This window comes from Chanodichthys erythropterus, chromosome 4 (genome assembly GCF_024489055.1).
Source record: "Chanodichthys erythropterus isolate Z2021 chromosome 4, ASM2448905v1, whole genome shotgun sequence".
Classification (NCBI taxonomy): Eukaryota; Metazoa; Chordata; class Actinopteri; order Cypriniformes; family Xenocyprididae; genus Chanodichthys; species Chanodichthys erythropterus.
In genome coordinates, this window is record NC_090224.1 from 28,234,375 (window position 1) to 28,251,787 (window position 17,413).

The window sequence follows — 17,413 nt, forward strand, 5'->3', positions numbered from 1 at the left end:
TTAAGACGTTATAACACATTTCCTGTTTCCTTTTTCTCGCCATAAATTCGTTGCCTCGCCACGGCCAAACCGTTCGAGATATCAAAAATCCCCTGGCAATTTTTAATCATCAGTGTCTTGACTTCATGCTGACCGAGTTTGGTGGCGATCGGATTAATCGTCTAGGAGGAGTATATCAAATTCCAGAGCATGCGTTTTTCAAACAACCCTTAATAGCTGACTTCCTGTTGGCGTGGCGATTAACTTAGAGCGCGAAAGTTGTTCGGCCCGATGAGGTCTATATGTGTACCGAGTTTCATACTAATACGTGCAAGCATGTTTAATATATGGACCAAATTTTCAGACTTTTTTCAAGGGGGCACTGTCGAGCCCCCCTGCCACGCCCGGGTACCAGCCTCTGGGGCGTCCTAATGGCCGCGGATTCCAATGTGTGTGCCAATTTTCAAGAGTTTTTGAGCATGTTAAGGCCCCCAAAAAGCCCCGGAAAAAAAAAAATAATAAAAAAAATAATAATAATAATAATAAATATAGCTGCGAGCAGCGATGGCGGGCCCAAGCCCGGTGGCACCGCCACCCCGGTGGCTTCAGGGCAACTGTGCACAGCGGGCAATAGGCACTTAAAACGGTTAAACATCAAAGGACTATGTCAAATTCACTCCACATTTACTGCACTACAAGGTGCCGTTATAGAGCCCCTCCTCCCTGCCCATTTTCAAAGGATTACATGTGCCAAGTTTTAACATTATTCTGATGAATTTTGAAGCAAATCAGGTAAAAATAAGAGGGTGATCTCAATGTATGCTGAAAGTGACACATTTTCTGCTTCCAGTTGGTGGCGCTATGACTTTGAATCACAATAGTCAAATCCATGTGATCAGCCTTGTACAACGAAGACTAAGCCAAAGTTTCATCAAAATCAATTAATGTATGCAGAAGTTATAACACTTTGTTGCCCTTTTCTTGCCATAAATTCGTTGCCTCGCCACGGCCAAACCGTTTGAGATATCCAAAATCCGTTTGCAATTAAACAACTTCAATGTGTTAGCAACAAGTTAAAAAAAGCTTGTTGTAAATTGGATAAACCCTGTAGGAGTAGTAGTATAAAATTCATAGCCTGTTTTTTCAAAAAATTAACATTCAAACAAAAATAGCCGACTTCCTGTTGGTTGGAGCTAATGAATGTAAATTAGAAAATTGTCCAGCTTGATGAGAACAATATGTGTACCGAGTTTGGTGACTGTAGGAAAAACTAACCCCCCCACTTTTGACAAAAGGTGGCGCTACTGAGCCCCTTCACCACGCCCATTTCTATGGCTTTGTCCATGTCTACTGGTTGACAATATTGATGTGTGTGTCGAGTTTCATGCAATTTGAAGCATGTTAAGAGCCTCAAAAACACTCAAGAATATTATTACAGTTTGACCTGTTGCCATGGCAACAATATTTCAAATATCAAAAATCCTGTCATAGGTCTACATCTGCTGTGTATTGACATTACACTGATGAAGTTTGAAGCAAATCAGGTAAAAATAAGAGGGTGATCTCAAAGCATTTTAAAAGTGATACACTTCTTGCTGCCATTTGGTGGCGCTATAACTTTGACTCACAATAGTTACATCCATGTGATCAGACTACTACAACCAACACACTCATGAAGTTTCATAAAAAAAAATCAATGTATGCAGAAGTTATAACACATTTCCTGTTTCCCTTTTCTCGCCATAAATTCGTTGCCTCGCCACGGCCAAACCGTTTGAGATATCCAAAATACGTTTGCAATTAAACAACTTCAATGTGTTCGCAACAAGTTAAAAAAAGCTTGGTGTAAATTGGATAAACCCTGTAGGAGTAGTAGTATAAAATTCATAGCCTGTTTTTTCAAAAAATTAACATTCAAACCAAAATAGCTGACTTCCTGTTGGTCGGAGCTAATGAATGTAAATTAGAAAATTGTCCGGCTTGATGAGAATAATATGTGTACCGAGTTTGGTGACTGTAGGAAAAACTAACCCCCACTTTTGTCAAAAGGTGGCGCTACTGAGCCCCTCCACCACGCCCATTTCTATGGCTTTGTCCATGTCTACTGGTTGACAATATTGATGTGTGTGTCGAGTTTCATGCAATTTGAAGCATGTTAAGAGCCTCAAAAACACTCAAGATTATTATTACAGTTTGACCTGTTGCCATGGCAACAATATTTCAAATATCAAAAATCCTGTCATAGGTCTACATCTGCTGTGTATTGACATTACACTGATGAAGTTTGAAGCAAATCAGGTAAAAATAAGAGGGTGATCTCAAAACATTTCAAAAAGTGATACACTTCCTGCTGCCAGTTGGTGGCGCTATAACTTTGACTCACAATAGTCACATCCATGTGATCAGACTCCTATAACGAACACACTCGTGAAGTTTCATAAAGATCAATATATGTATTAAGACGTTATAACACATTTCCTGTTTCCTTTTTCTCGCCATAAATTCGTTGCCTCGCCACGGCCAAACCGTTCGAGATATCAAAAATCCCCTGGCAATTTCTAATCATCAGTGTCTTGACTTCATGCTGACCGAGTTTGGTGGCGATCGGATTAATCGTCTAGGAGGAGTATATCAAATTCCAGAGCATGCGTTTTTCAAACAACCCTTAATAGCTGACTTCCTGTTGGCGTGGCGATTAACTTAGAGCGCGAAAGTTGTTCGGCCCGATGAGGTCTATATGTGTACCGAGTTTCATACTAATACGTGCAAGCATGTTTAATATATGGACCAAATTTTCAGACTTTTTTCAAGGGGGCGCTGTCGAGCCCCCCTGCCACGCCCGGGTACCAGCCTCTCCGGCGTCCTAATGGCCGCGGATTCCAATGTGTGTGCCAATTTTCAAGAGTTTTTGAGCATGTTAAGGCCCCCAAAAAGCCCCGGAAGACGGAAAAAAAAAAAATAAAAAAAAATAATAATCCTTAGAAGAACAAGAGGGCCCTGCGCGAATTTTCGCTTGGGCCCTAAATATAGCTGCGAGCAGCGATGGCGGGCCCAAGCCCGGTGGCACCGCCACCCCGGTGGCTTCAGGGCAACTGTGCACAGCGGGCAATAGGCACTTAAAACGGTTAAACATCAAAGGACTATGTCAAATTCACTCCACATTTACTGCACTACAAGGTGCCGTTATAGAGCCCCTCCTCCCTGCCCATTTTCAAAGGATTACATGTGCCAAGTTTTAACATTATTCTGATGAATTTTGAAGCAAATCAGGTAAAAATAAGAGGGTGATCTCAATGTATGCTGAAAGTGACACATTTTCTGCTTCCAGTTGGTGGCGCTATGACTTTGAATCACAATAGTCAAATCCATGTGATCAGCCTTGTACAACGAAGACTAAGCCAAAGTTTCATCAAAATCAATTAATGTATGCAGAAGTTATAACACTTTGTTTCCCTTTTCTTGCCATAAATTCGTTGCCTCGCCACGGCCAAACCGTTTGAGATATCCAAAATCCGTTTGCAATTAAACAACTTCAATGTGTTAGCAACAAGTTAAAAAAAGCTTGGTGTAAATTGGATAAACCCTGTAGGAGTAGTAGTATAAAATTCATAGCCTGTTTTTTCAAAAAATTAACATTCAAACCAAAATAGCTGACTTCCTGTTGGTCGGAGCTAATGAATGTAAATTAGAAAATTGTCCGGCTTGATGAGAATAATATGTGTACCGAGTTTGGTGACTGTAGGAAAAACTAACCCCCACTTGTGTCAAAAGGTGGCGCTACTGAGCCCCTCCACCACGCCCATTTCTATGGCTTTGTCCATGTCTACTGGTTGACAATATTGATGTGTGTGTCGAGTTTCATGCAATTTGAAGCATGTTAAGAGCCTCAAAAACACTCAAGAATATTATTACAGTTTGACCTGTTGCCATGGCAACAATATTTCAAATATCAAAAATCCTGTCATAGGTCTACATCTGCTGTGTATTGACATTACACTGATGAAGTTTGAAGCAAATCAGGTAAAAATAAGAGGGTGATCTCAAAGCATTTTAAAAGTGATACACTTCTTGCTGCCATTTGGTGGCGCTATAACTTTGACTCACAATAGTTACATCCATGAGATCAGACTACTACAACCAACACACTCCTGAAGTTTCATAAACATCAATCAATGTATGCAGAAGTTATAACACATTTCCTGTTTCCCTTTTCTCGCCATAAATTCGTTGCCTCGCCACGGCCAAACCGTTTGAGATATCCAAAATCTGTTTGCAATTAAACAACTTCAGTGTGTTCGCAACAAGTTAAAAAAAGCTTGGTGTAAATTGGATAAACCCTGTAGGAGTAGTAGTATAAAATTCATAGCCTGTTTTTTTCAAAAAATTAACATTCAAACCAAAATAGCTGACTTCCTGTTGGTCGGAGCTAATGAATGTAAATTAGAAAATTGTCCGGCTTGATGAGAATAATATGTGTACCGAGTTTGGTGACTGTAAGAAAAACTAACCCCCACTTTTGTCAAAAGGTGGCGCTACTGAGCCCCTCCACCACGCCCATTTCTATGGCTTTGTCCATGTCTACTGGTTGACAATATTGATGTGTGTGTCGAGTTTCATGCAATTTGAAGCATGTTAAGAGCCTCAAACACACTCAAGAATATTATTACAGTTTGACCTGTTGCCATGGCAACAATATTTCAAATATCAAAAATCCTGTCATAGGTCTACATCTGCTGTGTATTGACATTACACTGATGAAGTTTGAAGCAAATCAGGTAAAAATAAGAGGGTGATCTCAAAACATTTCAAAAAGTGATACACTTCCTGCTGCCAGTTGGTGGCGCTATAACTTTGACTCACAATAGTCACATCCATGTGATCAGACTCCTATAACGAACACACTCGTGAAGTTTCATAAAGATCAATATATGTATTAAGACGTTATAACACATTTCCTGTTTCCTTTTTCTCGCCATAAATTCGTTGCCTCGCCACGGCCAAACCGTTCGAGATATCAAAAATCCCCTGGCAATTTTTAATCATCAGTGTCTTGACTTCATGCTGACCGAGTTTGGTGGCGATCGGATTAATCGTCTAGGAGGAGTATATCAAATTCCAGAGCATGCGTTTTTCAAACAACCCTTAATAGCTGACTTCCTGTTGGCGTGGCGATTAACTTAGAGCGCGAAAGTTGTTCGGCCCGATGAGGTCTATATGTGTACCGAGTTTCATACTAATACGTGCAAGCATGTTTAATATATGGACCAAATTTTCAGACTTTTTTCAAGGGGGCGCTGTCGAGCCCCCCTGCCACGCCCGGGTACCAGCCTCTGGGGCATCCTAATGGCCGCGGATTCCAATGTGTGTGCCAATTTTCAAGAGTTTTTGAGCATGTTAAGGCCCCCAAAAAGCCCCGGAAGACGGGAAAAAAAATAAAAATAAAAAAAAATAATAATAAATATAGCTGCGAGCAGCGATGGCGGGCCCAAGCCCGGTGGCAACGCCACCCCGGTGGCTTCAGGGCAACTGTGCACAGCGGGCAATAGGCACTTAAAACGGTTAAACATCAAAGGACTATGTCAAATTCACTCCACATTTACTGCACTACAAGGTGCCGTTATAGAGCCCCTCCTCCCTGCCCATTTTCAAAGGATTACATGTGCCAAGTTTTAACATTATTCTGATGAATTTTGAAGCAAATCAGGTAAAAATAAGAGGGTGATCTCAATGTATGCTGAAAGTGACACATTTTCTGCTTCCAGTTGGTGGCGCTATGACTTTGAATCACAATAGTCAAATCCATGTGATCAGCCTTGTACAACGAAGACTAAGCCAAAGTTTCATCAAAATCAATTAATGTATGCAGAAGTTATAACATTTTGTTTCCCTTTTCTTGCCATAAATTCTTTGCCTCGCCACGGCCAAACCGTTTGAGATATCCAAAATCCGTTTGCAATTAAACAACTTCAATGTGTTAGCAACAAGTTAAAAAAAGCTTGGTGTAAATTGGATAAACCCTGTAGGAGTAGTAGTATAAAATTCATAGCCTGTTTTTTCAAAAAATTAACATTCAAACCAAAATAGCTGACTTCCTGTTGGTCGGAGCTAATGAATGTAAATTAGAAAATTGTCCGGCTTGATGAGAATAATATGTGTACTGAGTTTGGTGACTGTAGGAAAAACTAACCCCCCCCACTTTTGTCAAAAGGTGGCGCTACTGAGCCCCTCCACCACGCCCATTTCTATGGCTTTGTCCATGTCTACTGGTTGACAATATTGATGTGTGTGTCGAGTTTCATGCAATTTGAAGCATGTTAAGAGCCTCAAAACCACTCAAGAATATTATTACAGTTTGACCTGTTGCCATGGCAACAATATTTCAAATATCAAAAATCCTGTCATAGGTCTACATCTGCTGTGTATTGACATTACACTGATGAAGTTTGAAGCAAATCAGGTAAAAATAAGAGGGTGATCTCAAAGCATTTTAAAAGTGATACACTTCTTGCTGCCATTTGGTGGCGCTATAACTTTGACTCACAATAGTTACATCCATGTGATCAGACTACTACAACCAACACACTCCTGAAGTTTCATAAATATCAATCAATGTATGCAGAAGTTATAACACATTTCCTGTTTCCCTTTTCTCGCCATAAATTCGTTGCCTCGCCACGGCCAAACCGTTTGAGATATCCAAAATCCGTTTGCAATTAAACAACTTCAATGTGTTCGCAACAAGTTAAAAAAAGCTTGGTGTAAATTGGATAAACCCTGTAGGAGTAGTAGTATAAAATTCATAGCCTGTTTTTTCAAAAAATTAACATTCAAACCAAAATAGCTGACTTCCTGTTGGTCGGAGCTAATGAATGTAAATTAGAAAATTGTCCGGCTTGATGAGAATAATATGTGTACCGAGTTTGGTGACTGTAGGAAAAACTAACCCCCACTTTTGTCAAAAGGTGGCGCTACTGAGCCCCTCCACCACGCCCATTTCTATGGCTTTGTCCATGTCTACTGGTTGACAATATTGATGTGTGTGTCGAGTTTCATGCAATTTGAAGCATGTTAAGAGCCTCAAAAACACTCAAGAATATTATTACAGTTTGACCTGTTGCCATGGCAACAATATTTCAAATATCAAAAATCCTGTCATAGGTCTACATCTGCTGTGTATTGACATTACACTGATGAAGTTTGAAGCAAATCAGGTAAAAATAAGAGGGTGATCTCAAAACATTTCAAAAAGTGATACACTTCCTGCTGCCAGTTGGTGGCGCTATAACTTTGACTCACAATAGTCACATCCATGTGATCAGACTCCTATAACGAACACACTCGTGAAGTTTCATAAAGATCAATATATGTATTAAGACGTTATAACACATTTCCTGTTTCCTTTTTCTCGCCATAAATTCGTTGCCTCGCCACGGCCAAACCGTTCGAGATATCAAAAATCCCCTGGCAATTTTTAATCATCAGTGTCTTGACTTCATGCTGACCGAGTTTGGTGGCGATCGGATTAATCGTCTAGGAGGAGTATATCAAATTCCAGAGCATGCGTTTTTCAAACAACCCTTAATAGCTGACTTCCTGTTGGCGTGGCGTTTAACTTAGAGCGCGAAAGTTGTTCGGCCCGATGAGGTCTATATGTGTACCGAGTTTTTCATACTAATACGTGCAAGCAAGTTTAATATATGGACCAAATTTTCAGACTTTTTTCAAGGGGGCGCTGTCGAGCCCCCCTGCCACGCCCGGGTACCAGCCTCTCCGGCGTCCTAATGGCCGCGGATTCCAATGTGTGTGCCAATTTTCAAGAGTTTTTGAGCATGTTAAGGCACCCAAAAAGCCCCGGAAGACGAAAAAAAAAAAAAAATAATAATAAATATAGCTGCGAGCAGCGATGGCGGGCCCAAGCCCGGTGGCACCGCCACCCCGGTGGCTTCAGGGCAACTGTGCACAGCGGGCAATAGGCACTTAAAACGGTTAAACATCAAAGGACTATGTCAAATTCACTCCACATTTACTGCACTACAAGGTGCCGTTATAGAGCCCCTCCTCCCTGCCCATTTTCAAAGGATTACATGTGCCAAGTTTTAACATTATTCTGATGAATTTTGAAGCAAATCAGGTAAAAATAAGAGGGTGATCTCAATGTATGCTGAAAGTGACACATTTTCTGCTTCCAGTTGGTGGCGCTATGACTTTGAATCACAATAGTCAAATCCATGTGATCAGCCTTGTACAACGAAGACTAAGCCAAAGTTTCATCAAAATCAATTAATGTATGCAGAAGTTATAACACTTTGTTTCCCTTTTCTTGCCATAAATTTGTTGCCTCGCCACGGCCAAACCGTTTGAGATATCCAAAATCTGTTTGCAATTAAACAACTTCAATGTGTTAGCAACAAGTTAAAAAACCTTGGTGTAAATTGGATAAACCCTGTAGGAGTAGTAGTATAAAATTCATAGCCTGTTTTTTCAAAAAATTAACATTCAAACCAAAATAGCTGACTTCCTGTTGGTCGGAGCTAATGAATGTAAATTAGAAAATTGTCCGGCTTGATGAGAATAATGTGTACCGAGTTTGGTGACTGTAGGAAAAACTAACCCCCACTTTTGTCAAAAGGTGGCGCTACTGAGCCCCTCCACCACGCCCATTTCTATGGCTTTGTCCATGTGTACTGGTTGACAATATTGATGTGTGTGTCGAGTTTCATGCAATTTGAAGCATGTTAAGAGCCTCAAAAACACTCAAGAATATTATTACAGTTTGACCTGTTGCCATGGCAACAATATTTCAAATATCAAAAATCCTGTCATAGGTCTACATCTGCTGTGTATTGACATTACACTGATGAAGTTTGAAGCAAATCAGGTAAAAATAAGAGGGTGATCTCAAAGCATTTTAAAAGTGATACACTTCTTGCTGCCATTTGGTGGCGCTATAACTTTGACTCACAATAGTTACATCCATGTGATCAGACTACTACAACCAACACACTCCTGAAGTTTCATAAACATCAATCAATGTATGCAGAAGTTATAACACATTTCCTGTTTCCCTTTTCTCGCCATAAATTCGTTGCCTCGCCACGGCCAAACCGTTTGAGATATCCAAAATCCGTTTGCAATTAAACAACTTCAATGTGTTCGCAACAAGTTAAAAAAGCTTGGTGTAAATTGGATAAACCCTGTAGGAGTAGTAGTATAAAATTCATAGCCTGTTTTTTCAAAAAATTAACATTCAAACCAAAATAGCTGACTTCCTGTTGGTCGGAGCTAATGAATGTAAATTAGAAAATTGTCCGGCTTGATGAGAATAATATGTGTACCGAGTTTGGTGACTGTAGGAAAAACTAACCCCCACTTTTGTCAAAAGGTGGCGCTACTGAGCCCCTCCACCACGCCCATTTCTATGGCTTTGTCCATGTCTACTGGTTGACAATATTGATGTGTGTGTCGAGTTTCATGCAATTTGAAGCATGTTAAGAGCCTCAAAAACACTCAAGAATATTATTACAGTTTGACCTGTTGCCATGGCAACAATATTTCAAATATCAAAAATCCTGTCATAGGTCTACATCTGCTGTGTATTGACATTACACTGATGAAGTTTGAAGCAAATCAGGTAAAAATAAGAGGGTGATCTCAAAACATTTCAAAAAGTGATACACTTCCTGCTGCCAGTTGGTGGCGCTATAACTTTGACTCACAATAGTCACATCCATGTGATCAGACTCCTATAACGAACACACTCGTGAAGTTTCATAAAGATCAATATATGTATTAAGACGTTATAACACATTTCCTGTTTCCTTTTTCTCGCCATAAATTCGTTGCCTCGCCACGGCCAAACCGTTCGAGATATCAAAAATCCCCTGGCAATTTTTAATCATCAGTGTCTTGACTTCATGCTGACCGAGTTTGGTGGCGATCGGATTAATCGTCTAGGAGGAGTATATCAAATTCCAGAGCATGCGTTTTTCAAACAACCCTTAATAGCTGACTTCCTGTTGGCGTGGCGATTAACTTAGAGCGCGAAAGTTGTTCGGCCCGATGAGGTCTATATGTGTACCGAGTTTCATACTAATACGTGCAAGCATGTTTAATATATGGACCAAATTTTCAGACTTTTTTCAAGGGGGCGCTGTCGAGCCCCCCTGCCACGCCCGGGTACCAGCCTCTCCGGCGTCCTAATGGCCGCGGATTCCAATGTGTGTGCCAATTTTCAAGAGTTTTTGAGCATGTTAAGGCCCCCAAAAAGCCCCGGAAGACGGAAAAAAAAAAAAAAAAAAAAAAAAAAAAAAAATAATAATAATAATCCTTAGAAGAACAAGAGGGCCCTGCGCGAATTTTCGCTTGGGCCCTAAAAATAATCCTTAGAAGAACAAGAGGGCCCTGCGCGAATTTTCGCTTGGGCCCTAATAATCCTTAGAAGAACAAGAGGGCCCTGCGCAAATTTTCGCTTGGGCCCTAAAAATAATAATCCTTAGAAGAACAAGAGGGCCCTGCGCGCTTAATTCGCTTGGGCCCTAATAATAATAATAATAATAATAATAATAATAATAAACGGAGCAATTCCAATAGGGTCCTCACACCATCGGTGCTCGGGCCCTAATAATAATAATAATAATAATAATAATAAACGGAGCAATTCCAATAGGGTCCTCACACCATCGGTGCTCGGGCCCTAATAATAATAATAATAATAATAATAATAATAAACGGAGCAATTCCAATAGGGTCCTCACACGATCGGTGCTTGGGCCCTAATAATAATAATAATAATAATAATAAACGGAGCAATTCCAATAGGGTCCTCACACCATCGGTGCTCGGGCCCTAATAATAATAATAATAATAATAATAATAATAATAATAATAATAATAATAATAAACGGAGCAATTCCAATAGGGTCCTCACACCATCGGTGCTCGGGCCCTAATAATAATAATAATAATAATAATAATAATAATAATAATAAACGGAGCAATTCCAATAGGGTCCTCACACCATCGGTGCTCGGGCCCTAATAATAATAAAAATAATAATAATAATAATAATAATAATAATAATAATAAACGGAGCAATTCCAATAGGGTCCTCACACCATCGTTGCTCGGGCCCTAATAATAATAATAATAATAATAATAATAAACGGAGCAATTACAATAGTGTCCTCACACCATCGGTGCTCGGGCCCTAATAATAATAATAATAATAATAATAATAATAATAATAATAATAATAATAATAATAATAATAATTATAATAATAATAATAATAATAATAAACGGAGCAATTCCAATAGGGTCCTCACACCATCGGTGCTCGGGCCCTAATAATAATAATAATAATAATAATAATAATAATAATAATAAACGCAGCAATTCCAATAGGGTCCTCACACCATCGGTGCTCGGGCCCTAATAATCCTTAGAAGAACAAGAGGGCCCTGTGCTCTTAATTCGCTTGGGCCCTAATAATAATAATAATAATAAACGGAGCAATTCCAATAGGGTCCTCACACCATCGGTGCTTGGGCCCTAAAAAAAAGAACGCCAACAATAACAATAGGTGCCTCCGCACCTTCGGTGCTTGGCCCCTAATAATAATAATAATAATAATAATAATAAACGGAGCAATTCCAATAGGGTCCTCACACCATCGGTGCTCGGGCCCTAATAATAATAATGATAATAAACGGAGCAATTCCAATAGGGTCCTCACACCATCGGTGCTCGGGCCCTAATAATAATAATAATAAACGGAGCAATTCCAATAGGGTCCTCACACCATCGGTGCTCGGGCCCTAATAATCCTTAGAAGAACAAGAGGGCCCTGCGCGCTAATTCGCTTGGGCCCTAAATATAGCTGCGAGCAGCGATGGTGGGCCCAAGCCCGGTGGCACCGCCACCCCTGTGGCTTCAGGGCAACTGTGCACAGCGGGCAATAGGCATTTAAAACGGTTAAACATCAAAGGACTATGTCAAATTCACTCCACATTTACTGCACTATAAGAAAAAAAGCTTGGTGTAAATTGGATAAACCCTGTAGGAGTAGTAGTATAAAATTCATAGCCTGTTTTTTCAAAAATTAACATTCAAACAAAAATAGCCGACTTCCTGTTGGTCGGAGCTAATGAATGTAAATTAGAAAATTGTCCGGCTTGATGAGAACAATATGCGTACAGAGTTTGGTGACTGTAGGAAAAACTAACCCCCCCACTTTTGTCAAAAGGTGGCGCTACTGAGCCCCTCCACCACGCCCATTTCTATGGCTTTGTCCATGTCTACTGGTTGACAATATTGATGTGTGTGTCGAGTTTCATGCAATTTGAAGCATGTTAAGAGCCTCAAAAACACTCAACAATATTATTACAGTTTGACCTGTTGCCATGGCAACAATATTTCATGTATCAAAAATCCTGTCATAGGTCTACATCTGCTGTGTATTGACATTACACTGATGAAGTTTGAAGCAAATCAGATAAAAATAAGAGGGTGATCTCAAAGCATTTCAAAAAGTGATACACTTCCTGCTGCCAGTTGGTGGCGCTATAACTTTGACTCACAATAGTCACATCCATGTGATCAGACTACTACAACCAACACACTTGTGAAGTTTCATAAACATCAATATATGTATGCAGACGTTATAACACATTTCCTGTTTCCTTTTTCTCGCCATAAATTCATTGCTTCGCCACGGCCAAACCGTTCGAGATATCAAAAATCCGTTGGCAATTTTTAATCATCAATGTCTTGACTTCATGCTGACCGAGTTTGGTGGCGATCGGATTAATCGTCTAGGAGTATATCAAATTCCAGAGCATGCGTTTTTCAAACAACCCTTAATAGCTGACTTCCTGTTGGCGTGGCGCTTAACTTAGAGCACGAAAGTTGTTCGGCCCGATGAGTTCTATATGTGTACCGAGTTTCATACTAATACGTGCAAGCGTGTTTAATATATGGACCAAATTTTCAGACTTTTTTTCAAGGGGGCGCTGTAGAGCCCCCCCGCCACGCCCGGGTACCAACTTCTGCCCTGCCCTGTTGGCCGCGAATTCCAATGTGTTTGCCAATTTTCAAGAGTTTTTGAGCATGTTAAGGCCCCCAAAAAGCCCCGGAAGACGAAAAAAAAAAAATAAAATAAAATAAAATAAATAAATAATCCTTAGAAGAACAAGAGGGCCCTGCGCGCTTAATTCGCTTGGGCCCTAATAATAAACGGAGCAATTCCAATAGGGTCCTCACACCATCGGTGCTCGGGCCCTAAATATCTCACTTCCTGTTGGGTTTACAAACTTTGCACCCGGGGCTTTTTTGTAGGTATTGGGCTGTCACATCTGTCTACCGAGTTTCATAACTGTACGTGAAACGTAGCACGAAGGGCGCTTAATTGAAATTTTGTAAGTGGCGCTATCGAGCCATTTTGCCACACCTAATTCTGAAACCCATATCAGATGTAAATTTTCACCACTTCTGACGCGTGTGCAAAGTTTCATGAGTTTTTGAGAATGTTTAGGCCCTCAAAAATGCGATTCATTTTGGAGAAGAAGAATAATTGGCTGAGCAATTCCAATAGGGTCCTCACACCATCGGTGCTCGGGCCCTAATAATAATAATCCTTAGAAGAACAAGAACTAAAGAAAACAATAGGGCCTTCAGCCCCTTGGGCTTTGGCCCTAATAATAATAATAATAATAATCCTAATCCTAAAAAAAACAATAGGGCCTTCAGCCCCTTGGGCTTTGGCCCTAATAATAATAATCCTAAAGCAAACAAAAGGGCCTTCAGCCCCTTACAGGGCTTTGGCCCTAATAATAATCCTTAGAAGAACAAGAGGGCCCTGCGCGCTAATTCGCTTGGGCTAATTCGCTTGGGCCCTAATAATAATAATCCTTAGAAGAACAAGAGGGCCCTGCGCGCTAATTCGCTTGGGCCCTAAAAATCCTAAAGAAAACAATAGGGCTTTCATCCCCTTGGGCTTTGGCCCTAATAATAATAAACGAAGCGATTCCAATAGGGTCCTCACACCATCGGTGCTCGGGCCCTAATAATAATAATAAACGGAGCAATTCCAATAGGGTCCTCACACCATTGGTGCTCGGGCCCTAATAATAATAAACGGAGCAATTCCAATAGGGTCCTCACACCATCGGTGCTCAGGCCCTAATTAAATGATTAAGTGCTGGTTAAACGGTGGCAGAGTGTTGATTTATTTTTTTTTAAAAATAATGTCAATTTTAGGCTTGGGTAAAGTGATGGAGTGAGATGGATCATGTAACAGGAAGTTCTGCAAATGATATGTAACATTTAAAAGTGATGAATAGTTTACACTTTAGAATAAGGAATGCAGAAAGTGTTATAAATGACTTGTATACTTATACAAATAATTTGTAACAGGTAAGAAAGGTCTACAAATGATATGTAACATTTATAAGTGATGAATAGTTTACACTTTAGAATAGGGGATGCAGAAAGTGTTATAAATGACTTGTATACATATACAAATAATTTGTAACAGGTAAGAAAGGTCTACAAATGATATGTATCATTTATATGTGATGAATAGTTTACACTTTAGAATAGGGGATGCAGAAAGCTTTGTAAATGATTTATTCATGCATTTACACATCATCTATAACAGGTCTTGAACAGTACTGTGTACTGCAGTATAAGTGCTGACTGGTGAGGGTATAGACAAACTTGCCCTCAAATAGAATAGATTTCATCTCATATTTATTTACATTACAAAACAGCATATTAATAGCCTAATAGAGATCGAACAGGCTACTCCAACCCATGTAACAACCAATGTAGCGCACACACACACACCAGATAATCCATGTTAGATAGATAGATACTTACCTCGGGATAATTAGAGTATCTATCTATCTATCTATCTATCTATCTATCTATCTATCTATCTATCTATCTATCTATCTATCTATCTATCTATCTATCTATCTATCTATCTATCTATCTATCTATCTATCTATCTATCTATCTATCTATCATCTATCTATCATCTATCTATCTATCTATCTATCTATCTATAATGGGTTATCTGATGTGTGTGTCCCACACTGTCCCATGAACTGTGAGCCCAGGTACCTCGACTTAATTCCATTGTTCCAGAAACGAACGTGGACATGATTCTGATTCTGAACGTGGACGTCAAGCTGCTTGGTCCTGGTGGTCTGATTTTGGCTTTCATTGAACATTACGACATACGGCCCGGTAAGAGTATGAATCAATTCCCCCTTTATAAACTCCCCCAATCCAAATCTCGCCACGTAAGCGATCTTGTTGGGCCTGCAGGAGAACGTCTTCGCGATTACTAAATCAGGGAACATCACTTGGAAGAGATCGCTAATCTCACTGTTGCTATTAAATGAGTGGTGTTTAGTCACCGTGTGTGGTATCCAAAGCACCTTGGCTTTCGATGTGTCAGTCGATCCAAAAGTACCCCGAAGGTTGTTCAATGCTGCGATGAAATTGCACTGGAGACCGGAGGGACCAGGCATTGAGGAGGACGACAGCAGTGGTGAGGCTCAATGGCCTAGTCCGCTGAAGGGATTTTGTGGCTAGCTTGTGTTTCTCCGCTCTGGCGTGTGACTCAACGCCTTCACACTCAGAGTCCCTAATTTTTTTTTTTTTTTTTTGCAAAGTTTGAAGTGGGCCTCGTACCTGGAGCTGGGTATCGCTTGTAACCAACAGCAGAAAGTGCTGTGATCTAGCCATGTCTCGTTGAAAATACACTTTCCCATTTTCCACACATAGCTGAACTTTAACAAACTCTGAGGAGATGCAGACGTATTTCGCGGGTAGGTGTTGCATTTATCATGAGATAAATAAATTACTCTTCTTAAAATTAGTGCTTTAGCATACCTGCATGTTTGTGCTTTTGAACACTGACCAGCTTACAACTTCATCAATAAATCATATACTGATAATTTACTAATGATAATTTACTAATACTCATTAACTAATCACTGATCATTAACTAATAAATTATAAATGACTTATAGCCAAATTAATAAAACATTCATAAAATGTTAGTATATCACTTATTAATCATATATGAATGTATATTCATGTTTTGTAAATGATTTGTTGAAAATTATCTAATAATTTATAAATGACCTATAACTGAATTAATAAAACATTCATAAAATGTTATCACTTAATTTATGAACATATAATCATGTTTTGTAAATGATTAGCTCATCATTAACTAATAATTTACAAATGTCTTTTAACTGAACGTTATTATAAAGTGTTACCAATACTTGCAATACATTTATTATGCAGATATGGAAACAAATGTCAGACACTGTGAAATGTGCAAGACCAACACACAATGCACTAGTTAGTAATAGCAAATGCTTTAGCGTTAGTAAATGCTACTAAAACATAACTGTAATTTTTTTTTTTTTTTTTAATCCAAAATCCTGAAAAAGTGTAAATTAGGAGGAGTGGGAACCTAGATCCATGCTGGTCTTGAGAGAACTCCACCATGTGTCCAGGCAGGTCTCGCAGTTGCAGATTAGGAAAGCGGTTATTCCGGAAGTCCTCTAGTAAGCGGCTGCGTCCTGAAGGCATGACATCTGAGCGGCTGTAACGGGCTCGTGGTGGGGGAAAGAGCTGACTGCTAGAGCTGAAAAGACTGGAGGTACTGCCCGAGCTCCTGTATTTGGCTTCTGCTCCGGGAGCAGCAGAAATATAACGGCCGCTGCCATTGGGCAGACCACCTGTGAAGAGCAGGAGAGAGAGGAAAACAGGATTTGAGTTTAGAAGTTTACACCAAACTTAAAGAATGGGATATAATAAAGAGCAAAACCATACTAACAGGGTTTCTGCAGGTTTCATCAAATCTAATTGAATGCTTTTTAATGCCATTTTTTTTTTTTTTTTTAATGCTATATTATATATATATATATATATATATATATATATATATATATATATATATATATATATATATATATATATATATATATATATATATATATATATATATATATGTAAAGAAGTTTTGTCAAAGCTGACTAAAAGTGATCGAGGATTTATAATTTCAACTCCTGTAAGTCCTTGTACACCATACATGACTTACACGCTTAAACCTTGGTTGTTCTTTTGCGTGTGTGCGCGCAGGGTGGGTGTGTGTGTGTGTGTGTACTTGTCTACCTATCAAACAGGGGACATTGGTGTCGTAACACATTCACGAACAGGGGACCACCAAGCAAAGAGGGGACATTTTTCAGGTTCCCACTTTGTCATGCTTTAAATCATGTTAAAATCAATTTAAAAACACTCTGGTGATTTTATTTTTTCATTTTTGACCAAGTGGGGACCTACAGGTGTGTGAGTGTTTAAGCCCATACTCAGCAGCACCCCTGTAGGCTGGAGCAAGAACTGCAAT

The 17,413-nt window shown here is 39.5% G+C and overlaps 1 protein-coding gene across 14 annotated transcripts in view; it reads right to left on the reverse strand.

The window, feature by feature from the left end:
* Nucleotides 1-17,413, reverse strand: part of pum2 (pumilio RNA-binding family member 2) — a 351,446-nt gene that overhangs the window by 162,867 nt on the left and 171,166 nt on the right. For all 14 annotated transcript variants that reach the window (XR_010894994.1, XM_067384671.1, XM_067384670.1 and 11 more), the window contains one exon: nucleotides 16,475-16,742. Coding sequence is in view for 13 of the 14 variants with exons in the window: in XM_067384671.1 (XP_067240772.1) it covers nucleotides 16,475-16,742 (268 nt within the window). In the remaining variant the exon portion in view is untranslated. The remainder of the gene's footprint in view (nucleotides 1-16,474; nucleotides 16,743-17,413) is intronic.